This window comes from Paramormyrops kingsleyae, chromosome 14 (genome assembly GCF_048594095.1).
Source record: "Paramormyrops kingsleyae isolate MSU_618 chromosome 14, PKINGS_0.4, whole genome shotgun sequence".
NCBI classification, from domain to species: Eukaryota; Metazoa; Chordata; class Actinopteri; order Osteoglossiformes; family Mormyridae; genus Paramormyrops; species Paramormyrops kingsleyae.
The window spans coordinates 12,852,847-12,878,212 of NC_132810.1; the positions used below are offsets into that span (position 1 = coordinate 12,852,847).

Sequence of the window (25,366 nt, forward strand, 5' to 3'; positions counted from 1 at the left end):
AACGGCAGCCAAGCACGGCGTCCTTGGCCTTCTGCTCACCTTCACGCCACTAGAAATGTCACTTTCATTGCAACTAGACTGCAAAGCGTTACCACCCCCCCCCCCCCCAGAGCAATGCAGATCCCACAAGGAACATGCACCAACCTGAACAGCACTGCAGAGGACAATTAAGCTTAATGTTCTCAGATTTCAGGGGGGGGGGGGGGGTTCATTATAAATAATTTTTTTTTTGGTTTGCAAACCAACCAAACTGAAACGCATGTACTAATGTTAATTGACTATCTACCCACTTATCCAGTAATTCTATCCTTACAAGAAACACATAAAATAGATTTAATTAATAAAGGTATGTATATAAGACTAATCCATGACAGCAAAAGTGCTTTTTAACTTAAATTAATTCTAAATGTTCATTTGCACATTTGGTCAATAATCTGTGCACTTCTGATTTCAGTTTACTACAAATAAAAACCTATAATAGATTAATATAATTGGCTATGTTGCTGTCTGTTGTGCAAAAGGTATCTTTGCAAAGTTTGCAAATTACAGTAGATTGGTGCATGCCAGATTTCACAAATCCAAATCATTTCCACACAATCGAACTAACCCTTTTCTGGAACCAATTTTTCCTCAAATCATTTCACTCTGCTTATTCAACAGCGCAGCCGACCAGCTTTTGGGCCATGTGTTTGTGGCGTGACATGAGTGCAGGGATTTTAGCAGTCTGTTGGCATACACAGCTTTTTTTTCCCTTTTAAATCTGAACTGATTAAAAATAAGTCCAAGTTCAAGATCCAGTCATTAAGTTGAGATCCACTAGGACAAAAAATTTACAAAGTGAGATGTACAGACAGCGCTGTTATGCAGGCTAAAATTGCTGTTTCACATCGGTCTGTTTTTCTTGTAGTGCTGCTGCAGCCTCTGAGCATGCAGACATCACGTGACGGGAATAGTGCGTCACTTGGCAAAGCAGCTCCTAAATAAGAGTAAATGTAATTGTATTGCTGTATCACAATTCTTGCAATAGCTCTGAAATGCTTATTGTGGATACAACTGCATAGTCACGATAAAATCATCATATTGCCCACAGTTACTTTCAGCCATGTAAAAACTCCAGCTGCAGTGCTCTTGACAAACTGCACGTGCACATCTGTCACTGACAAGCAGCATTACACAGAAGCTGACACAGTGAAATGCATTTTCATGAATTACCAAACTTATAAACTTGTTAGAAATAAGCAGCAAAAATATATAAACAGAGCGAGCTGCCTAGGATTTTGAAGCCCAGCACATCACCTGGTAACCAGAATATTTTTATCTCATCAGGCACTGGGATTAGTCAGCCCGAGTGGTGATGTAATCAACTGTACTGTGGCCAGAATTTGGGAAGGGGGGCGGTTTGTCTACTTGGGAATCTCTGCCTTAACACTTAATAAAAAACACCCCGCACACAAAGACTGTGAAAGCCATTCAGCAATGTAAGATGCACATGCAGGCTCCTGGCCAGGGCCCCGCAATGCCCCCCTTACCTTCGCCATTGGGGATGCCGTCCTGGCGGGGGGCTTTCCCACAGGGGCGGCCATCGCTGCCGGGGGCTTTGGTGATGCCGCTGCCAGCACTGCGCGGCACGCTGGGGGGTGTGGACCGGAGTGGAGGGCGCCCTCGCTTGGCCCCCGGTTTGGGTAGCCTCTCCTCCTCCCCCTTTTCTGCGTCCTCCTTGCTCTGCAGGGAGCAGTGGTCAGCTGTAGAGCCTTGCCACCCGCCCCACCCCGCCATAGCACGGCGGACGCTTACCTTCACCTTCCTCTTCTGCCTCCTTTTGTTCCCTGCTTTGTCCACAGGCCAGATTATGCGGTCAGCTTTGACCCACTCATCATACCTGCAGGAGCAAACGGGTTTTACCACTCAAAGGACATCCAGTCTCATTCAGTTTCACTCGCCTGCTCCGGCTTTTTCCAGATTATTCCGTACATTTCGGTGCAATTCATGCATCTCCCTTATTTACAGAATGACAAAGTACGGTAAGCACGAGATGGGGGCAAACCGTTCGTACAGCACGTCTGGGCTCTAACACACAACACTGGGCACAGCATGTGATGTCACTATGGCTAGGTTCTCGCTGGCCAATCACCACGGGCGATTAACATGTGAATGTGCCCCATTTATTTCTCAGCCATTTCACCACACTGCCAAAAATCAAACTCACAATCCCAACCGTTTTGTTACAATAAACATGTCTGTGATATGCCGTTTACTTCTCAGACATTCTAGTCCCACCGCAAGAGAAAAGAGTAGAAAATAACGGCGGCTCGTTTGCCAACGAGTCGAGTCTAAGAGTCAGTTTTTAAGAATGTCTGAGCGATGAGCCGCCTCACGCACTGAAGACATTATTAAGCCAATCAGATTTCAGTAGCCAAACCATTCAAACTATACATCTGTCAGCTCCGGAGTGGAAGCTTCAGCAAACGGGTTACAGTGTTGACAGTGAACAGAACTAAAGAATAAAAGAAACATACTGAGGGTGAAAAGTGACAAATTAATGCTCTGTACAGGGTTACCCCAGTTCAGGCAGAATAAATTTCCATGACTTTTCCAACACTTTTCCAGTACCACAACAAAATTTTCCAAAACCCACAAGTTTGCTTTGATTTGATGATCATGCAGTTTCAGATAGTAATTGTCCTGCCTTCTGTGTGCCACGCCCCCTCGTTAACCTTGTGTGGAATCCCCATGTGGTCAGCGGTTTCTGGTCGTTATTAGTCCTCTGTGTTTAGTCCGCGTTTCAGTTTGTTTCCCCAGTCCGGTCATTGTAATGTCACTGCGCGTTTTCTTGCCTGCCCATTTTATTAAACCCCGTGTTCCCCAATTTCCTGTCTGCCGTTCCTCTGTCTCCGCTCCGCGTCCTACATACCGCACGACAGTAATCATGCATTCCATTTGCCTTGGGATCCGATCTTCGGATTCCGACATTACGTCACATCCGCTAAAAACTCAGGAAAACCAAGTCGGATGCGTTCCATTTGCCACAGAAGTAGCAATACCATGAAAATTCATATGCCCATATGAAAAAACAAGATTTTTTGCTTACCCGGACAACTTGTCGGATTTAAGGTACCTCAGCAATATCACTTGATAACACATTACGCGCTGTGCTTCGCGTATAAAACTCCGTAGCAACACGTTCACAGATAAGTTGGACGGTATAGTGTGTGCAGTGAGAAGTAGTGCTTAAACAGGATAAAACTACAACTTTCCCTTCTGTTGATAAAGGGCGCAGCCATATTGAATTCTGAAATCGGGATCCTCTGTGCTGTCCGAGATATTTCTCAGATCTCCGAGAAACGGGAGCACGCATGTCGTCACTCTCGGCTTCAAAACTCGGAATCCGCAAAAAAAAAAATCATCAGAACACAACAGGGTCAGGAACTGGTTAATGAGTGCCAGCAATTTCCAGCCCTTTTCAACTGCAGAGGATAAGGGATTCAGAAAGTACAGCCACGCTCCCAATCCAATGTGCTGTATGTCATTCTGAGCAGGTAAGCATTCTCTCAAAGAAAGACATGCAGCTGTACGATGAAGCTCGTAGGGGCTTCGCTGAGAGAACAGGTTCAAAAAGCTTCAGTAAGTTTGTCTGGCCATGGGGACCTACAAGGAACTACAAATGGGACCAGAGTTCCTGCGGTGGGAACACAACAAAAGTTCCAGGTTTCTGAAAAAGGTTCCGGCGGTGGGAAAGCAACCACTGATGAGCACAGACACACTCACCATGCAGCCGCTACAAAGCATAAAATTTCATTCCATACGTTCTAGATGTGCCATATGTGGTCTCTCTGGGTTAATTAAGAGCTAAAGGGTGCACTGGGGAAATGTAAACCATGCGCAAAAACCCACTGCTAGGCAACAGCATGCTATTTGTCAACAGTCACATGGGGTGCTTTCCCACCGCACCAAGTACGGTACTTTTGGAACTTTCGCTTTTCCATCAACTTCCGGTAAAATACCAGCACCAAAAGCTCCAGCACCGAAAGTGCCAAACCAGCTGGGGTATTTCCTTAGTACCTCGGGGGGGCTTTCTTTGTCGATTGGTTATGCAAATAGCCTGCCTCTAACTGTGTTCAAGGCGGTGTTTGTATTGTGTTTCAAACTCAGAAAACAACAATAAACAAAAGGGAAAAAAACTGATTTGATCATAAGGACATAGAGAGCAAAAAGATTTGGATTGCATGACAAGACATTAAGTATTGTGTTGAAAACTCTAATACAGCATGCATATAGCGTGCTGTCCTAGCGATGTGATTTTGTTGTAATAAATATTGGGGTACTTAGAAAAAAGTTCATAAGTTTGTCACAAACTGTCTGAATGGCAAGGATGAAAATGATTATGATCTTCTGAGAATGTATGCAGCGTTCATGCAAAAGCAGTGGACGTAAACTTTAAACTGATTTTTAAACATAAGTTATAAGAGGAATAATTAAAATTGCAAAACTTGCCAAGTTTTTTTTCCTATGACAGTAACAGACCGAAAATATTTTTGTGAAATTTTAATCACCGTGCTAAAATGTCCGTACAGAAAAAGCCTTAATATAGCTGCCTAGCGATGTTAGAATTGTATGTGCCTGACGTTGTGATGTCATTTGGCACCGGTAGCAGTTTTTATGCACAAGATACCAGACGTTTGAGAACGTACCAAAAGTTCGGTATCTGGTGCGGTGGAAAAACACCCACAGCATCACGGCCACATAAATGTAACCTTTCTGCATGTGTAGAACAGTCCCACTTCCAGCGTGAGAGTGATTTTTCATTTTATGTGTGGCTAAGGAGACTCCAGTAGTTAACCACAATGGCTAATACTTTTGAAAAGTCAGAGGACCCTGCTGCAGGGCCCCTGAGTAAAGCCCTTAACCCCAGGGGCCCCAAGCACCAGGGGCCCCTGCTCTCTCATTTGTACGTCACTTTGGATAAAGTGCCTGCCATATCAATGTAACAAACAGAATGGATGCCTGCCTGCTATAGAGTGAGTGTGTCACACGAGCTTGTGGGTTCAGCCGCCTGCCCCCCCCCCGCTTACCTGACATTCCAGCCGTAGTAATGCACCAGGTACAGCACCTCCCCGTCGTCCATCTCCGTGTTCTTGATGTTGGCCTCATAGATCTTCTGCGTCTTGCCCCGGCCGTATTTGACCCTGACCTTGGTCCCGGTGAGCGAGTGCTCCGGATCTTCATCACCATCTTCATCGACCTCCCTCTCGTCCCTGGGAAGGAGCGAGAGGCTTGGTTCAGAAGGGGGGCGCCACTCAGAGGAGCGTTAGAAGGGCATGATGCCTTCTGAGCCTGCGGGCCACAGCAAGCCGGCGCGCTGGCAGGGGGGAGAGCGGCAGACAGGCAGCAGAGACACGCCGGACGGAGCCGCCACCGGCGGCATCACATCTGAATGAGCCTCTTCCTGACTCAACAATAATCCCAAAACAGGCAATTAAAATATGACACCAAAGGCACAGAAAAGTAGGACAATAAGGTCTACCCTGCTGAGAGCAGCCGCCATTTACCAAAACACAACTCTGCAACGATTATTCATATAAATACAGATGGCAGCGGGTCCTGTGCTGTAAGGACACCGTACAAAGACGCGCCTCTTTATGCCAGCCGTACATCTGCAGGCCTTATAGTGCCCGTATGCCGGCCCGCCTGCCCAGCACAACATGCAACATGACACTCATTTAAGGCACCTGGTCCTCCTATCACACGGCACTCCTAGCAGGGCAAACGTCGCGTCTGCGGGCTGACGAGCAGCAGCAAGCTAGCGCTGCGAGGAAACAAGAAACCAAGCTCATCATGCACTGTACTAGTCATCTCTCCGAACAAAAGGGAGCAGCTCATTTGTGAATGTTAAATACTGAAACGCACATGTGAGCCTGCAGTCTAGGTGCAACCTGATGGAGAATTGCAGGTTGAATTTAATGTGTGTGTAATTGCTGCTAATCACACAGATGAAATGAGACTTCAGTCATTTTCCCCACATAGTAAACGTTAAGGATGCAGGGCATGGGACATCCTTTAAACACCACCAGCGAGGTACTTTGACATATCACACCTTTCATTTTTGTCAATGGGCCATCGTATTAGAATACCGCTCACCCATCAAGAAAACAATGGGAGAGTCAGTAATCCGCACAGCAGCGGAGAAACCGGCACCCCAAAAAAGCCATGAAAGCCATAATACAGTCATGTTTGTGTCATATTTTAGTGCCCATTGATTTTAGTATTGGTTTCAATAATCCCACAACAGTAATAAAAGCCTTGTTTTAATATAAATACCAAAAGAACTGATCACTTTAATTGCTATTACAGTAGAATATGGGAAGTCTTACTATTGCGAAAAGACAAAATGTGCCATGTAATGATTCTCATATTCATCTTACATTTCTCAGAGTAACAACGCAAATAGAATGACAAGCCGTACATACTTGTATGCAGCAGTTTTATTACCTTGTAAACAGTCTGTAGGGTTTGCAAACTACCACAACGCCTTTGATGCAGCTAATTTTAGGTTTTTAATGGAATAATACAGATTTGCTGTAAGACTTGCGCCGTGAGCGTGAAAGTCTGAAAGTGTTATGCCAGATGCATGAGTTGGCAAACCCTGAAAATGAATATATTTTTAAAATTGTGTTTCACCCAAGTTGATTTGTATAGAAAATAACATTACTTTATACAGTTGTTAAAAAGCGGAAACTTTGATGAACATGAAATCAACTACGTCCACTTTTTTCCCCCCAACATTTTATATAATACATACTAGGACTGGGCGATATAATATCGATATATCACGCATGCGCAATAATCACTAGGGCTTCAGATGACAGATGAAGCATTTGGCCATGCGCCAGCTTTTCGGTGAAAAATGGACATTTATTTACGCCCACAATTTAGTAGTATGGCTAATATTAATGAGGCTTTGTATGACGTCCAAAAGTCATTATTAGTATAAATACGGCATATCCTTATGTTTAATAAATGTGTCAGACTTTGAACTGCAAAAAGTACCACCACACCGCCGACGTGTTTTTACCTTGTTTATCCACAAGATCTCCTCTTTTAAAAGATGTGGTGGCTGCTCTTCTTCACCACGACTTCAGTGCATATTGCACTGAGGAACACCAAACCGTAGTATACCAAACCGTAGTATACCAAAACAGTATTATGTGGGGTGCTCCGCTAATCGAATTTAAGAAACAAAGTTTATACAGATTACTAACTTTTGGGTATCACAAAACGCATCTCATTAATATTTTAGCCATACTACTAATCCTCTTACCAAATTATGGGCATAATGTCCGTATTTCACCGAAAAGCTGGCATCCGGCCAAATGCTTCGTCTGTCATCTGAAACCCTGGTGATTATTGTGCATGTGCGATATAATATCGATATGATATCGCCCAGCCCGATTTTATTACTTTTTTTACACACGAGTGCCAAAAGCGGAACTAATGCGACGCACCGTTCTTCACGGGTAAATTAGCACAGCGCACCCAAACACTGTAGCACTAGTGCCCAAGAAAAGTGCTGCTACATCTGTAATATGGAATTGGTTCGGTTTTGCGAGGTCGGACACAGACCAAACAAGTCCTCGTTGCAAAGACTTTAAAAACTGTTGCAACCAAAGGAAGCAACGCGACTAATTTATTCTAGCATGTAAAGCAGAGGCACGCAGCAGAGTGGGAGAAGTGCCGCTCCCAGCGAAATGAAAATAGCCGCAGCACCAGCACAACAAAGTTAAGCAAGCAACTGTCCCTGACACATTTTCGAACTGTGTGCCATATGATAAGAATCGGGCACGATGGAAGACGATAGCAAACGCTGTCGCGATGTATAGTGCAAAAGACATGGTGCCCATACATACTGTGGAAAAGCTGGGATTCATTAACATGCTAAAAGTTTTACACCAAAGTATGTGCCTCATTTTTCTTAACACTGGCAATTTTTCAAAAGCTTTCTTTTGCACTATGTCAAGCCCAATGGCATAAAGTATTTACTTAATACCAAGCTGACATGATAATAGAAAAAAACACACACAATTTTATTACAATATTACTTATTACTTTTATTTATAAGTTTGAGGGTGTATTGTGTTGTTGCCAGTTTGAAAATAAGCTATAGAGAAAGCTTTCTAAAACTTTACAAGTTTCTAAAAGTGTTTACAATGGCGTGGTCTGCCATCTCACTTACAAGCATCTTTTATGGCTTGTCAGATTGCACTTTAACCCTAAAGTAAAAAAAAAAAGCTAAATAAAGTTAAAACTTGTTTTGAACCATTTTTGTCATCTGTAGTTTGATTTTGAGTAGGGGAGGGGAAAATCGATTAAAATCGGAAATCGGATTTTTTGTGAAAAAAATCAGACATTTTATTTTTAGGCCATATCGCGCAGCTCTAGCCCAGCCCTAATACATACGGCGTTTAAAAACTTTTCAACTTTACGATTTCAGGACAGCACAGCCACTTTTTTGGTTGAGAGTGTTAGATTTGCTGCCGTTATGATCACTAATGTCACTGGCATGGGAAACGGTAGTTTTAATGTTGAACAGCACAAAGTCGGACAAACTGCACAATCACTCTGTCCCACAGCATCAACACAGCTGTGCCATCGGAAACCAGTGACAGGGGCACCTGAGCCGGGCGCCACACAAACAGGGAAATCCCATTACAGGCTGATCATTCTCAGCGTGCTGTGGGGGGCACATCTGACGAAGATGCAAACCACTGCACTCTGCAGGCCCTCTGATTAGTTTGTGATCAAATATCAGTGTCACTCCACACATGTGCGTCAGCCCTTAAGGCTGGAGTGGCAGCTAAAGCAGAGGCCGGCGGCTCAGCGAACACATGGCCATCAGTCAGTAGGCGGCAGCATGGGGGAAGTGGGTCCCACGGCCCACCTGCACCGACACCTGCCAGCAGCAAGAGGCAGGGTGCGGTTACCCTGGTAACTCCTCCTGCCTGGCGGGCCGGCGGCCCTGATGAGAAGCTGCAGAGAGCTCCAGTGAGCTCCAGTGACCACTGTGGCATCTAACTGCACTCCATCTGACTGGTGTAACTGACCTAATCACTTAATACAATTACATCGATGCAGTACCCATGTAATACTGGTTATACAGGTGGCTGTGTACCTTAACACGCCGGGGGGTGGTACAGTGATGTCAGACACACAGACAGAGGGCAGCACTGAGTACCCAGCACACGGTCACGCCACAGCGCTCTTCAGCATACCTCTCCCTGGGACGCAGCCGATCAGCATCATCATCCTCGTCCTCCTGCTCCTCCTCGTCCGACTCCTTGTCTGACTCCTCCAGCCGCCGGCTCCGCCTCTCGGGCTTCGCCCCCCTGGAAGGGGTGTCGTCGGCTGCCCCGTCCGGCGGCTCCCCAAAGTCCCCCAGCTCTTCGGGCTGCTCCTCGTCTTCCTCAACCTTCTCCTCTTCGACGGGCTCCTTGTCCTCTGGCTTGACTGGGGTCACCGAGGCAGTCTTTCGCCTCCCCTGGGATGGAGCGGAGTGAGCTGTCACTGTGCTGCACAGACGCGACTCAGTCTAACTTTACATACAGTTTGCCCATTTCCCTCCTGACCGCTGGCGCAGTTACACACGCATAAGTGCGATGTCACCATACAGCGGCGCCTCACAGGAGGCCAAGGAGCCACCAATGTCACCCGGCCCTCCCCGCACCCCCAGCCCCTCTCACCCGGTGGGAGCGTCCCTCCTTGGCTTCTTCCTTGTCGCTCTCACTGCCCGACGACTCCTCAACCAGCAGGGGCTTCTCCTCCCTTGGCTCCGGCTCGGCATCCCTCTCCGGCACATTCCCCACCCCTGGCACCCCGTCGCTATCACCCGGCTCCACCATGGTCTCCACCTTGTTCTCCACCATGGTCTCCACCTTGTTCTCCACCTTGTTCTCCACCATGGTCTCCACCTTGTTCTCCACCTTGTTCTCCCCCATGGTCTCCCCCATGGTCTCCACCTTGTTCTCCACCATGGTCTCCACCTTGTTCTCCATCATGGTCTCCACCTTGTTCTCCATCATGGTCTCCACCTTGGTCTCCACCATGGTCTCCACCTTGTTCTCCACCGGGGCAGGGGGGCGGGGGTCGTTGTGGTGGATAGTCCGGAACTGGATGCAGGCAGAGCGGCAGTACTCCTCAAAGCCATACAGGTACCTGGGAAGCAGGGGAGGGATCAGCTGGGAAGGAGGTGCAAGGCTGGGGGTGGCAGTGGTCGGCACACCGTCAGTCCACTTACTTCCTGTAAGCCGTCTTCACATTGTAAGAGGCAGCGGAGTTGAGGACAGGGATCCCGAGGTCCATGTAGATCTGCTTCCACACAGCACCACTTTCGATCTGCAGGCAGGCAGGCATCAGGACATGCACTTAATGCTCACGGAAACCTCACTGATCACGCTCAACAAAACCAAAGCAAATGGCAACCATGCCATGACAACAAGGCTACAGCCAATGAGAGTGCGAGATACAGGGTGAGGAGAAACCCGGCGGAGGACTTGTACATCACGGCTACCAAACATTCTGTTTCGCAAGGCAAAAGAATGACAAGCAAATGGGCATTTTGTCCTGAAATAACACTGAAATCATCATGCATAATTCAGTGCTGGTAACATCTAACAAACTAAAACAACTTCTGCTACAAGAGATTAGAGCTGAAAGCAACTAATTTTATATTTGTTGTTGCATGTGTTTAAAGAAATGTATTTTCTCTGATTCAGGACAGTTTTTCAGCACATTTCATGTTCACTCTAGACAGTTTTTGTATGGTGAGCACTGGCCCAGGACAGTTATCACAAGTCACATCTGAAGTGTTAGCCTGAGCAGATTCCTCCCCGGATTCCCAGTGCGGGGGGAGCACAGCTAGTCAAGCCCAGCAGACCCCAAGAGCACCAAATAACAGCATCGTCATGTCTGCGCTACGTGTGACAGTATTTCAGCCGTTACGCCACCAAGGGCAGGCCAGCCAGCAGCAGTTTAGGAGCCGATCAGATAGCCAAGAGAAGCGTGACATCACAGGCACTTCAGTCCAGTGTGCGAAACCATTCTCAGGTATCATCACATCACAGGCTCCTTCCTGCAGAAACCCAAACACTAAGCTGGAATCCCGAGGGCAGGTGAGACGACAGTGCTCCCTGTGAAGGCCTGCGGAGCTGTAATGATGTAATCTATTCTATAAAGATTTTATCTATTAGTTTGGGGAGTCAGACACAAACTTATGCTAAACACAGCCCTCACTGAAACATTTCTGCAATGTGACTCTTCAGCAGTGAGACAACAGCGTTGCCAGCACAGTAACGCAGGACAGTCACGCCTCACTGATGGTTTGCACTGTTAGCCAAATGTTGCGGCAGCTAAGAACACTAATACGACAGACAGGTTTGAGATGGAGTACTCTTGTTTTCTCCAAGGTCCAAATTTCAACAGCCACACAAAGCCACGATCCTTGTAGGCAGGTCCCACCGACTGGAAAGAGGGAACAGGTTGGATCATGTCATCTGGATCACATTGCTTTCCTAACCTCGAGGACCTTCGAGGATGTTGGGGGGGGGGTTACTGTGTTCAGCATATAAACAGAGCCTAAAAATGTGCCGAGCTGTGGATAGAGAATGTACCGTGCCAAGTTCACGCTACACAACTTTATCTCATATTGTATGCTTGCCGACAGTTTTTGGAGACCGCCGATAGAAAGCTCCGGATCAGAGGCAAATCGGTATTCGCTCTGCTCAGCAATGCAGTGCCAATTTGCCCAACTTCGGATTCTTCATAGACATGATACGTCAGACTCATATCTAACAGCCTAAATATGTCTTATGCATAGCGTTATTTCCCTGTGTCACTTCTCACGTGTGTTTTCATGACAAAGTGCAGTTCGGAGGCCAGAAAGTTTAGTCAGGGATTCCTCCTGGTGAAAGATCTTGTAGTGTGACCCTCCCAAGTCGCTGACCAGTCATGTAACGAGCAAACTACGTCGCTTTCAAGAGTCCCGATTACAAGATCGTTGTGTAGCGTGAACAATACAGCTATCTGACGACACTGAAAGTCATGTACAGTAAACTTAGCACAATGTTTACAAACCTGAATGAATCAAAATGGAAAATGTGAATTGTCACACAGACTTGACAAAGACAGCTGACATGGGTGTGAATGATGGGACTCACGCTGTCACAGCCGCCTTGGTGGTAAACCAGCCTGAAGAGCTTGAAAAGGTTCAGATCCTTGTAACCCAGAACGGGGGGCTTGTTAATTGGTGTCCCTGCAGGGGAGGGGCAGAGGGGAATCACACAGAATAGGCACATTGGGGTCAGTTTGCATCTGCAGTGGTGGTCATGTTTACATACACTTGCGCTACAGACATGCATGCCATGCTAGTAGTGAGCATTCAATAATTTCCAGAACTTTTTTGGTGGCAGAATGATTTGACTGACAAAGTACCCTCACACAGCCACCTTTAGCACAGAAGTTTATATACTGTGGATTTTCTGAAACCCTCACAGGGTCAAAATTACACATACAGGGTCGGAAATGCACATACAGCTACTAAGACTATTCATTTAGTGGTGCTCAAAGCTCCAAAATGTCTTTCAACTTGGTCCCCAGGCCACCTAACTGCCTGTTACTGATGCAGATTTCCTACAGCCAACAGCTTCTCTGTCACCATAAAGAGGTCTCGTTTGACAGCACTCATTGCATGGACCAACACACATCACAATGTGAAAGCTCAAGGAGCTGCGTGCTGATGTGAAAAGAGGATCACATTTAGCAGTACTTCAATGCGTCTCAGAGCCATTTCTGAACTTCAGATTCCGAAATCAGATTAAAACAACTGTTAGTAAGTATATTATTACAGTAAGTCATTTGGAGCTGTAGTCACTTTGCTCAGGTCTGAACACCCAAACTGTCACCCTGAGCTGAGAGAAAGCTGGCCTGGGTGGACAGAAACAATACAAGAACCACCAAGAAACAGGTCTGCCATGGACTGAAGCTGCTCGAACACCAGAGACATTGCCCAGTCAAGCAAGTGTTATGTCACCATAGGGAGAGAGGCTGCCATCCAAGAAAGAAGAGCAAACTCCAAAAGCGACACCTTAAGATTATGGGTGATCACAGACAAAAAGCACGTCTTCTGGGGGAATATCTTCAGATGAGATAAAGACTGAGCTGTTCGGCCACAATGACCAGAGGTACGTCTGGAGGAGGTGGTGAGTCATTCAACCCCAAGATCACTGTATGAATTGTTCCGCATGGTGTATCAGCAGCACCATGCTGAGGCCTCAAATCATCAGCCATAAGGCAGAAACTTGGACACAACTGACCCTAACTTGGACAAACACCCGAAACACAAATCAAAGCCAGGCTAACATTAAGCGTTTGGAATATCATTCCCAAGTCCTAACCTCAAACCTACAGAAAGAACAGGGATTGAGCTACAAAGTCAGGTCAGTGCAAGAAACCAACAAATTTGGTTGAACTCTACCAATTCAGCCAACGAGAGCGAATGTCCAAGTCAAATATCCGAGCAGAACTCTCCCAGAAGCTTATTGATGGGTACCAAACGCATCTGATCAAGGAGAAACATGCCAAGGGACATTCAACCAAATTACACCTGCTGCACATACACTATTGACCCTATATGTATAATTTTGACCGTGCTGGTTTCAGAAAACCCACAAATTCAAATTTAGATAAAGATGTATGGTGTACAATCATTCCATACCACAAAAAAGTTGTGGAAATCACTGTAGGTGCAATACTGCCATGACATACATAGCTGTGACAAGCATGTAAACTGATGAGTGTGTGTGTGTGTGTATATAACTTATTTGAAAAAGGGAAAAAAAAAAAGTGCTCCAAGCAGTTCCACCCTCCTTAGGTAGGGTGCTAAAGATCAGGGATTACGCCTCACCTCTGTCCTCCATGAACTTGTAAAGCTGCTGCAGGAAGTGGTCCCGCTCCTCAGGGTCTGGTTCCTCTTCCGGCTGCGGGAGTACACACACACACACGTACGTTTATATACATATCTTTGTGGGAACTCTCCATTTCCATGGGAAAAACTCTAATAAACAATGACAACCTTAACCCCTACCCAGCCCTAACCTTAACCAAACATAATACAAGACCTTTTGGCATTTTTAGTTTTCTGACTGCAGTTAGATTTTGAGTTTATTTAAGTTCTCACTGTATTTGGTTCCCACAATGTAATATATACATGAGCCACACATACAGTGCGCAGTGTGACAGGGAGCGCCCAGCTCGCCAGGCGAGGGGGAGAAGTCGCTCTCCCAGCGATACTTCTGGACTCTGGCAGTCCAACAGAACCCTGCCATATACTCAAGCTTCTCCTTTACTTTACTGTGCTCAGGCAAAACAAAACACGGCACGCAGACGTTAGGGCTCGCTCCCTGTCTGGGGAACGCTAAGTCACGCCGCAGCCAGGAGCTGATCAGATAGCCAAGAGAAGTATGACATCACAGGCACTTCAGTCCAGTGTGCGAAACCATTCTCAGGCATCATCACATCAACCCATATTAAGGCTCCTTCCTGCAGAAACCCAAATACTAAACAAATATCCCAGGGGCAGGGGCAAAGGGCTCCCTGCTCACATCAGCATTTTACCACTAGCAAAGCTGTCAGCATAATGTCATGGTTATGTCCATGAGGCCTCCAGGACTAATTATAGACTATGAATACAGAAGAACTGCACACACATTAACCTCAACTCCAATACAGGGATGTAAAATAGTCACTAGTGGGAATAAGGCACAACTAATTCAGCTGAAGATAGTATTTTACTTTAAAGCAAGAGGAAATCCTGATGCAAAGCATGTGTAATGAGTTCACGGAAAATAGGGCCAGTAAGGAGAATGTGATACGTGCAACAAAGCTAAAGCAAAGCTGCCATCTTCTTCTGGACTATTAATTAAGCAGGACGCATTCCTGACCTACAAACTTCCTATGGTGGGTATACAACTAAAAAGGCAGGGATGCTTCATTTTGTAAACAGAGACGTGAAATTAGAACTAGACTAAAACGAAGAGCAAAAAAACAGTCAGAACCCCCGCCCCCCCCAAATAGTTCTGAATGCCACAACAATCTGTGCTCTGGAGAGCCCCATGTCATTTGCTGGTTAGCAAAACGCTCGCATCTGAAAAAATCCAGCAGAACCATATAAAGAAAAACCAAAACTAAACACAGCTGACTTCTAGATCAGAGCTTCACAAAGTGAGTTTAAGAAAAAATTCAGGAACTAAGCAGAGACCATTTGTGTGGTACAACGCAGAGGGAAACATGAGGACAGGGATCAGGCTGTGCCCCCCCCCCCACCCTGGGCACCGAGCCAGACTACACAACCCACACTCAATGGAGAGGAAGCTGGGGGTTGCTATGGGGACGACGTCACAAGCCACTCTGCTGGCCATTGGCTTCGGCTCTGGAAGCAGGAAGAATGATCTCCATTGTTGTTCTCGGAAGCTGGGGCTTTTCCCTGCACGCTAATGCTCCCCATCGGGCTCAACCACAAGACGCGAGCAGGACACGCTCAGAAGCCATCAAAGGATGAGGCCTTCTGAAAGGGATTCGGGCTGCACGTGCAGATGCACTCCAGCAAATTTGCCCTGGTCGGAACCACACGACGGAGTGAATGAGAATCGAAAGTGCTGAAAGCATGCACAGAACCCTTCAGGAACCATGCCGGAGAACATCTGTGAGCTCTGAGTAGAAGATGCATTTAAATTTAAATTCAGCAGCCTAATGGACACCGGGCCACCTTTACAAATCAAGATACCATCCAGATTCCCTGAAGTTACCCAGACAGTCACCCATTAAATAACACACCAGTGTCATGCATAGCAGCGAAAGACAAATCATAAAACAGCAGTGTTTTTCCCAGCAGTATTTCCCCAACAGAGGAGGATAAACTGGAGCTTTCATCAATACCGTCGGCCCCTAATCCACGATTAAAAATAAATACATTTTTAAAAATCAACACTGAACCACTTTGACCACCCTGTGGAAAAACAGCCTGTCCTACCTCTTCTTCCTCCACTTTTTCATCTTCGTCACTGTCCTTTTCCTCCCCATCCTCGTCGTCGCTACTGGACGACTCCAAAATCTCACTCATGTCCATCTTCCAGCTCGCAGGTATGGTCTTGGCTTTCAGGAAAAGCGCAGCTTCGTCAAATCCTGGGAGGGGGAGAGCCAGGTCAGGAGCCGCTCCAGACGCGACCAGAGGTCAGATCCAGCGGAGGAACCCCCACACGAAGACTTGCCTTTTTTGCTAGAGAACTCCAACTTGGAGATGTTGTCTGTGGTCAGTACGCGGATTTCTTTTCTTGCTACTGTGTAGCTGAAAAGAGGAAGTATAAAAAATTAAAATTAAATAAGCAAAGCTCCTCCCCCCATCAAACCAAAACAATGTTCCTGATCAGCCACCCAGCATTAGCAAACAGACGCCTCTACAGGCTGTTGACTTTGACGAGCTGAAAAAGGCTCGACTCGGCACACTAGAGAAGCGGTCAATGACAGAATGCAGGGGCTCTGTCACCCCGTGACCAATTCAGAGGGGAAACTCACAATTTAGAGTCTGCAAAGGAGCGCACCAAACATTGGTCCTTTCTGACTGTCAGGTCATCATTGCAGCTGGGTGATATCACCTAAGCAAAATGGGGGAAAAAGCCAGTTATAAACCAATACCCAGCAATGCAGCGATGTAGTTTCCCCATTCCTCCCATATAAAAACATGGGAACATGTTCCAAGTTCATTGCACCCTTTGCTAGCTATTAAACACAAAAAAGCAATGTAACTACAAATGTACCCATACATGAAAGCAAGTCATCAGTACTGAGGAATTTTTCCAAAAGGGCGGAGTAGACTGACCAGGCCGAGGTACCACATGGCCCGCTCCGCACCCGCCTGCACGCAGGCCACCTTCCCCAGCAGGTCGTCGTTTAGCCGCCGCCTGTCCTCATCCTCCTCTTCGCTGGATGAAGACTCCCTCTCATCCTCGGCGCTGGGGAGGCAGCGTTAAGAAAGCAGTGCATCAGGCTGGTTACACACACACACACACACACACACACACACACACACACACTACACCTAGCAAGTGCTTCCACGGGCAGAAAGCTCCGGAAACGGGGGGGGGGTTATGGGGGTGGGGTGCGACACTCACATGGGCAGCGAGGACCTCCTCCCACGGTTTGTCTTCTTCCCAATAACAGGAGTGCCAAAGTGCTCTGGGTTGGTGAGGGGGAGCTGGTCCAAAGTCTGAGGTGAGGGGGGGGGTGAAGGTGGGAGGTTAATATGCACCTGTAGGTCTTCACAGAGCAGCCATGTGCATAGAGCATGTACGGTGCATAGAGCATGTACGGTGCATAGAGCATGTACGGTGCATAGAGCATGTACGGTGCTCAGTACCTCGCTCTCAGCAAAATGCCTCTCGCCCTTCAGGCACAGCGACGTCCGCCGCAGCGTCTTCTCGTCGCCATCATCGAACACTGAGTGCAGAGAAAGAATAATGGGGGGGGGGGGGGGGGGGTTAAAGGCTGGGCCGAGCTGGGGCCGGGCCTGCTCGGCCTTTAACAGGAGCCGGGGGCACCCAGCGAAATGCCAAAAAGCAGAAGGCAAACGAGCTTATCACGGTTTACAGTGGATAACTGGGCACACTGCATATGCTGCAGCCAGAACCACGTCTTTGGCAGCAGAGAGTACCTTTACAAGCCGACTGTGTGGTGGCTGAAAAGGAGGGGGGGGCAATGTGATCGACGGGGGGCTCTGCAGCCTGTCATGAGCATAAACGCAAGGGGAGGAAGTCGATCTCATGAGGAGCCTTTTACAGAAAGTCCAGCTACCTCCACTTACCAGGGGGGTAGAGCAGAGCCATGTATGAAGGGACATGTCAGTGTTAAGGTTTCTTAATAAATACCTTCACAGAACGCAAGAATCCTATACTTCATATCAGAAGTGGGACAGTAACATGCAGTCTGGGAGTGAATGGGGGTCCTGTGCCACAGCACCCCACAGCCCTGTCAGCTCTCAGGGAGGCACAACTTACTGTCCTTACATCGGGAAAAGTGGGTCTTTGATGCACTGACCAAAATTAAGACGAAGGCGGAGGATGTAGAAAATCAGCACAAAGAGACTCTCCAGGGGTCATGCTAAGGCAAATGTGAGCTGGCTGTCATTTAACCAAGATATTAACTTATTAACTTACATAAAGGAAAGCCGCCTCATGTTACACAGGGGCTGCAATATGAAAGCATACATGTACAGCACAGAGTAAATAAGTCACCCATTATGAAGGCACACAGATAACGAGCAGAGTAAATAATGACTGCACTGCTATAGTAGCGGCCTGCAATCAGACTGTCCTTCCAGACATGGAGAACAGAGATGAAGACCAAGGCGGAGAAGCTCTGCAGCATCTGGAAAAATGCCTTTCCTGCCACACTATTACAATGTGGATTTTGCATCCTCTATCAATCTTTTCTGGAGTGCAAACAAACATTAAGTGGAAGGATAGCTGCCTGTTTAACCAACTTTAACAGGACCAGTGGAGCCACAACACAGGGGAGCCTTCGCCCCCCACCTTTCTGCTGCACTTGTCTGACAGAAGCATAAGGTTTGACTGAATTTGCCTGTAAAATCTCTCCTGCACAAGACTTCTCCCATTTTCTTAAAACAGAAGACGATCAGTTACAGGAGATGCCAGGACCTATGACCTGGACAAACTTGACAAGAACCGTCCAAAACCAGACAACCGCAGCTGGCTCCAGAGCCAAACTAACTAACTCGGAGTGAAGAGAGCGCAGCAGTTAAAGTTTCATTAACGGAGACACGTTGCTAGTGTCCAGGCTATCTGCTGACCTTTCATCCCCTGCACACGTCTGTTTGAGGTCATGCAGAACAGATCCCGGGAATCTGAAGGGATGGAGACTCACTCTGGTTTTGTTATAAAAGCAGTTCACGTCACAAAACAGTTCTTACAATCTGTACTATTTCTGCCCCAAAAACACCAATAATTCAATTAGTACCAGCGGCGGGGAACACGTACAGTTCAGTGCACTCTCCTGCAAATCTAACCTACCTCAAACTGCCTGCTACCTTCTTGAGTGTGCATGAGAGCTGCAACCACACACCCCTGTCTCGCTCGCCTTTGTCTTCTCTTACTCCCCCTTGTATTAAATACTGCCTGCTGCAATCCACCGTTGTCCCAGCCTCCTAAAAATAGACGACTGCTGCTAGATGCCTTGCTGGCCCTTCTGCGCCACGTGCATTCCAGCTCACGGCAAGCTGCGTGCATCCAGCGGTCGAGCTGGATGGCCAATGGGGTGCAAACCCCCCCCCCCCCAGCACTCACATTCCCTATTCAGCATCCAAGTGTGAGGAAACACCAGTCAGGCCCATCCACTATTGCAGCTGCCCAGTGGCCCACTGCAGCCAGGCCAGGCCAGACTCTGGGGGGCAGATTTAGTTTTTGGCCACAGGGGGCCATAAATGTGCAAATGCTGGTACGTGTTCAGGGCTGAGTGTTCAGGGGCCACAAACAGTGTGGGTAAAAAGCATGTGACCTGAGAAGCTGTAAGAAGAAAAACCACCCCCCCATCGCACCCCTGCCATGTCCTCTGACGCAAACTTCCTGAAGATGCCCAACAGCCGATGTGAAACGGCAATCACTCCCAGCAGCGGCTCCCTGCCTGAAGAGGCTGCATCCAGACCATTTCTGCTATTACTTACTGCCGTCACAGAAAAACACCTGCATGCTAGCATGTCGATCACCAGAAACCAGTTTCTCAAATTCAGGCTGGACGCCACTTTTAAATCAGCACCAAACATCTACTTAATGTCAACTATAACCAGAGCCAACTATATCCATCAAACACATCAGAAAAAAAATAACCCAAAGTCATGAAGTGACTTTAAGCAAATATAACAGCTAACCTGCAATTAAAGCATCCAGTACGCTGTCATTCTGTTTGGGGATTTGTTTTCACAGAAGCAAGCTGCTAGCATAATTGCTGCTGGATTCAGAACTAATTGCGACACTGTGCCTGTGAAAAGCGTCACGTTAACCGGAAGGTGGCTTACCCACAGTGTACCAGCTGGCGTCCGTGAGCTTGCTAATGACCCCCTCACTAAGCCCACCTTCTGGGTTCTTCACCTCCACCGTGGAGCCGACCTGCAGAGGAGGAGAGGCCTACCTGTGAGCATAACCTGGAGAAACACGGAGCGGTGCCCCGCCTCCCAAAAGTTCATACAAATCACTCTGGTTCTTCTGTGATAACAAGAACTTCAATCCATTCACACAAGTGATGCCCAGAGACTAAGAGAACTATGAGAAGCCCAGACTCCATAAATACCTCTGGAGTTACTCTGTTGAGTAAACAAAATATTAATTACATTTGACTTCAGAAAAAAACAGTAACATGTCAATGAAGACAAGAAATCGCAGACCTCAAAACGGGACAAAATGATCCATTACATCAAACCATTAGTACACAGAACAAGTAAAGAGAAACATTAGGGAACATCCATGCTAATTGCACATTTAATGCCGATATCTTGTTGATGAAGTCTGAAAGTTATAGTTCAAGAAGTACTGCTCTTACCCTGAGGGGTCCTTTAACCTGATCGTCCTGGACGATGTGCGAGGTGCTGTCTCCCTTAAGCACCACCTTAAAGGAAAGAGGCAGAGAAAGCGGGGGGCTCAGTCAAGGTGAATTAATGTGGTTGTGTAACACACAGGCCCTGCACTTACTGATAAGCTTGCAGAGAGCTTCTACATGAAGTCACGGCTACTCAGAGCAGTCTGGGAGCCCCTGGCTGGTTGTCACAGCCCCCCTGGCGGTCTATCCAGACCATCACATGGTCACAGCCTGCTCTGTCGTCACGCAGAAGCCCACCCACTCAGGGCTACGAGAACTCCCGCTGACAGACACAGCAGCATGCGGCTCGTCCCCACCCAACAATGACCCCCAAAGCGCGCTATAAAGGACTTCAGTATTCTGCCTAATGATGACTGACGTGCGGCGTCTGTCAATCTCCATGACGTGGTGAGGGAAGAGAGCAGTGAGGAGCGTAAAGGCTTGTTCCGATAAAGCTCGCGAGACACACACCTACGCGAGCACAAAAAGCAGAGCCAGGTCGCTCTGAACCAGGGACGGGAGGGAGATACCGAGCGGACACCACCCACTGGAACAGGTGTGCGTGCTGGCTCTGCACATGGCTCCAGCAAGGCGACCTGCACGCTTCAAGACAACTGTGACAATGTCACATCACCAGAGAATGCTGTCGCAGTGACCGGGCTGGCCTACAGGAGTGCAGCTGCAACACACTGGACTGTGCCACAGACAGGAATCCCAAGAGATTTCAATATAAAGCAACTATGAGACAGTACAGTGACTGAGGCCCATGTAAACGGTGCTCTGAAAGCAGTCAACTCCTCACACACTGCACAGAAATTAATGCTGTAAGGGGGAGGAGTTACAGAAAGCACCTACTGGGCTGGGATTCTCATGTGGCGCCGCATGGCAACACTGACGCCTCGAGAACGTATCTGCCGGGGATTCAGCAGCTTCCAACACCAGTCGCCTGACGCTGCTGGCATGACCGGCCCCTCCACCGTACAGATCCCGTGTGAAACCAGACCAAATGGGCATACAAGCCACCAGAAGACAGCAGTATCTGCTTTCAACATGCTCTTTCCTATACTGCGTGACCAAAAAGAATTCCTTAAGTGCAAGAGGCAGAGAAAACTCAAGAAATTAACTCAAAACCACAGGTAATGCAAACATGGCTGCCTTTCAGAATATATTCACCATCAGAATATAAAAAATTCAGTTTCAGATAAAATGCTGTCACCTCAAAAATCAAACAATGCTTCACAATATCACCTGCTGCCACACTGTTTGAATCGTAGTTTGCTTATTCCTGGCATTCTAGTATTTTTAGAAATGACTAAAAATACATCCAGTTCACTAGCTACAGCTTTCAATGTTACTTTTCATTAACCAGAGCCCCTCTTAAAATGGCCAAGGACACGAACATTCAACATCTGAGCATTTGTTCCAATCAAAAAGTGTACTTGCATCATCTACGACACTCACACTTTAAAAATGATGCTGTTTGCGAAGACTTATCCTGTTCAAACTGCAATGTCATATTAACGTGGAAGGAATCGTAACATGCAGTTCCTTGCTTGACAAGTAAGGCTGAAGGTAACAGACAGTCATATATACACAGACATCATAAGGTGGGGGGTGCAAAGGCTGTCTCAGGACATAAGACAGAGCTGTAAGCTTCAGCTTATTAAGGAAGGCTGATAATGTAGTAAAAGTAATTTAGTAAAAGTATCAATAGCAAGGTTAAAAAAAAGCAAACAACTTTAAGATCACAGATATTACCAAAAGTTACAGAAGTTAACCCTGTGCTAAAGTACCTGTCCCTGAATTACACGTCACTTTCGAGCAAGTCGGTCACCAGTACATCGCCCACCAGAAGGGAGCCAATGAGTAGGTCGCAGAACCCATTTTCAGAAATAGGATCAATTACGTTGTTAATATCTGTTGTTTATTTTGCTTATAAACATGTACACTGAGGTAGTACCATACGTTTCAGTGTGTGTCTGACGACAAGGATGAGCGACAGAGTTTACTCCCTCAGCTGACATGATCAAGTAAACACACAGCTGACCGGATTATTTTTTGTATAGAAGTAGCTCTCAGTGTACATGAGGTTGGAGACCCCTGCACCAGCAGGATACGGCCTGCCAGTTCTGTGACGTCTGAGAGATTCTCACCTTCACTTTGACCATCCTCTTCACATTCTTGATTTTTGCCTCACAGAAGGCACCCCGGTACTTAGCGCTCACGTCCGTCCCCACTGTCAAATAGGCAGGCTCATCCGCTGCCTGAAACGGCAAGGAAAGGCAACCATTTTAAAAAAAAAAAAAGGAAAGAAACCATCCTCTAATAAAAACGGTGTGCTATAAAGTAACTGACAAGTTTCTAATGTGCTCAACATGCCACAAATTCAGAAAGAAAAAAAGCACAGTGACCATAAGCTGCAGGGAACAAGGACAAGTTCCTGATACATTCCTGTTACACACCACTGCAACTGAAAATGTAATTCTTAATATTAAACATTGCAAAATTTGTCTTGCATTACTGGAGTTTTGGAGTGGTTATCAACAGCTATTTCCCCAAAGCAGCAAATATTCAGACTTTCATCTCATAATTATCAAAGGTGGGTGGGACAGCAGCCAACTGACAGGCCAGAGCACATGACAAGGTTAAGAGCAATGCAGCATTCAGTGAACCTTAGTGTACAAGGTAGACTGGGATCTTAAACTGCTGCAGCCTAATGGGGAGGTCAGATACCCCACATAAGATTCCGTTCCTTCAATAGGGGCCATTTGGAAACATTGGCACAAGGTGGGGAGCGGTGAAAGGCTGATCTACAGTTCTGTCGGTTTTCACGTTTATGCTTTGGCCTGGCTGGTATTAAAGGCCTAAAAGTTACCAAATGCATCAACAAATGTCATCAGTGCTACATCTTTAAGCAAAAGCAGTGTGACTTGGAGCGGTCGTCATGCAGACACAAAGACGACGCGCCAGCTTTACAGAACGGGGTCGACTCCCCTGACGATAAGCAAAGCTATCTCGCATTTGCTACAGCTACGAGCAAGCAGATCTGGTTGCTGTTTATAAAATAGCAGCGGTACACTGTGTCTGGAGCTAGAGGGACATGTTAAACCGCACGCTGTGATCGCGGGGCAAGAGGACACGTGTGCGGCTAACTGGCTAGCCATCAGGGCTATGAGAGCTAGCTGCCGGGCGACGACAGGCCGGTGGGGAGGCGTCGCCTGCATCTCCCGCAAGGTAAAGTCACTTACCTTCATCGTGGAGGCTATTTGAGGGATTCCAGGTCGAATGGTTTATGACTGCTGAAAAAAAACTGGGGAGACAGAAAAAGGGGTATGAGATCTATCGAAAAAACGAAATTTTTATTCAGCAGCACGTAATCGATACAAAAAGATAAAAGGCATGCTGGATACTTTAACGCATTCTTCTGCAGCTCGGCTCAACTCCCCCTTACTCGATAGATTAACAAAAAAAGAAACGCTTCAGCAGGCAATCCCAGTCAGTTTTCCGCGAAACTGTTTTTTATGCCATTTTAAATTGCGGGGAAAGTGACATTTTTGTGTGACGGTGTTTGGCATGAAGCTGCGGGGGGCTAAGAGATACCAGGAGGGCTGCGAGTCGCTCCTTCCCGCTTCGCTCCCCGATCCCGACCGTGTCACGTCGCCATCATTGCGCCCTCGGCGTCGCACCGTGTCAATAGCAGGCTAAAGCGCAGCCCGCCTAGCAAACACGCACACGGCTCCCGGGGCAGGCGAGGAGGGGCGCCGCGTCTCCCTGACGCCGAAAAGTTTCTGCGAAACGGTCTAATAACGCCGCCGCGGAGAAAAGATCGGGCGGTCTCGGTGAGAGGGGGGTGGGGGAGGAGTGGGAACGGAAGAACTGTAGCTAAGCTACCAAGTTAGCCAGCTAACTAGCTCACCGAGTATCCCTCGCTGTGGCGATTTAAAACGCCGAGCTGTTCCCATAGCTGGCCGAGCTCAGCTCCCAGCTCCGTTTTCGCTGGAAACGCGCCGACTGACGGACTCACCGTAAAGTAACTGGCGCGAATTCATTATTTATTAAAGTGATCTACAAAAGGCGCATTTCGCCGCAAAAACAAGCCGACTGGCCCCTGCCATTCAATTCCTCACCCATCTCTTCCCTTCCCTTCAAAAACTACAAAGCGCACACTTAACCACCGGCCGTCACCCCGCCAAAGTACAGACCGATGACACACTGAAGCGTCTTAAATAACGAATGTTAACGGTTACCTATTTTTTGTGAAATATCCGCAGCTATACTTACATACAGCGACGAGACTATTCTCCACTTGCCAGGTTTGCAAAGCAATAAACGAAATAACAAGCTGTTGAGCCGAGGCAGTGTTTCTCGAAACCCAATTGGCTGCGGCAGCAGTAGTGAATGTGTTTAAGAGTTGGGATTGGTTGCCAAATATCGTAATTTCTATAGGCCCTACAGATTTCCATCATGTGATTGGCTTATATAAAAGCGGCGCTCTGAAGGGCCTATGCTTATTGGGTTTTACCGTAGATCTTCTTTACAATAAGGCATTCCGTCTTCAAAATGCGATTGGTCTTCCTTCATCCGGTGTTGGGCTCCGTTTTCCAGCCATTGGCTAAACAAATTCAGAGCTTGCCCTCCTGAATTTAGCCATTGGCTAAATTTAATACATTGAGACCGAAGCGGC

At 47.2% G+C, this 25,366-nt stretch overlaps 1 protein-coding gene and 2 non-coding genes across 4 annotated transcripts in view; all 3 read right to left on the reverse strand.

The window, feature by feature from the left end:
• The window catches only part of arid4a (AT-rich interactive domain 4A), a 37,515-nt gene extending 12,530 nt beyond the window's left edge, over window positions 1-24,985 (reverse strand). The window contains exons 1-19 of one of the 2 annotated variants that reach the window (XM_072699333.1): window positions 24,964-24,985; window positions 23,931-23,991; window positions 22,836-22,946; window positions 20,647-20,712; window positions 20,126-20,216; window positions 17,456-17,535; window positions 17,211-17,305; window positions 16,919-17,051; window positions 16,615-16,694; window positions 16,311-16,387; window positions 16,073-16,224; window positions 13,949-14,021; window positions 12,204-12,298; window positions 10,286-10,383; window positions 9,732-10,203; window positions 9,264-9,529; window positions 5,070-5,252; window positions 1,795-1,879; window positions 1,530-1,722 (exon numbers count right to left, since the gene is read on the reverse strand). In XM_072699333.1, the coding sequence (XP_072555434.1) occupies window positions 1,530-1,722; window positions 1,795-1,879; window positions 5,070-5,252; window positions 9,264-9,529; window positions 9,732-10,203; window positions 10,286-10,383; window positions 12,204-12,298; window positions 13,949-14,021; window positions 16,073-16,224; window positions 16,311-16,387; window positions 16,615-16,694; window positions 16,919-17,051; window positions 17,211-17,305; window positions 17,456-17,535; window positions 20,126-20,216; window positions 20,647-20,712; window positions 22,836-22,946; window positions 23,931-23,936 (2,356 nt within the window). In that variant the 5' untranslated portion in view covers window positions 23,937-23,991; window positions 24,964-24,985. Of the gene's footprint in view, window positions 1-1,529; window positions 1,723-1,794; window positions 1,880-5,069; window positions 5,253-9,263; window positions 9,530-9,731; window positions 10,204-10,285; window positions 10,384-12,203; window positions 12,299-13,948; window positions 14,022-16,072; window positions 16,225-16,310; window positions 16,388-16,614; window positions 16,695-16,918; window positions 17,052-17,210; window positions 17,306-17,455; window positions 17,536-20,125; window positions 20,217-20,646; window positions 20,713-22,835; window positions 22,947-23,930; window positions 23,993-24,706; window positions 24,859-24,963 lie in introns of those variants that run through there. The other variant, XM_023840293.2, reaches the window with a different exon arrangement.
• LOC111858492 (small nucleolar RNA SNORD53/SNORD92) lies at window positions 11,027-11,109 on the reverse strand. Its single transcript, XR_002841594.1, has one exon. It is a non-coding gene; the product is annotated as a small nucleolar RNA SNORD53/SNORD92 (small nucleolar RNA).
• Window positions 14,482-14,564, reverse strand: LOC111858490 (small nucleolar RNA SNORD53/SNORD92). Its single transcript, XR_002841593.1, has one exon. It is a non-coding gene; the product is annotated as a small nucleolar RNA SNORD53/SNORD92 (small nucleolar RNA).
• Window positions 24,986-25,366: the final 381 nt, after the last annotated feature.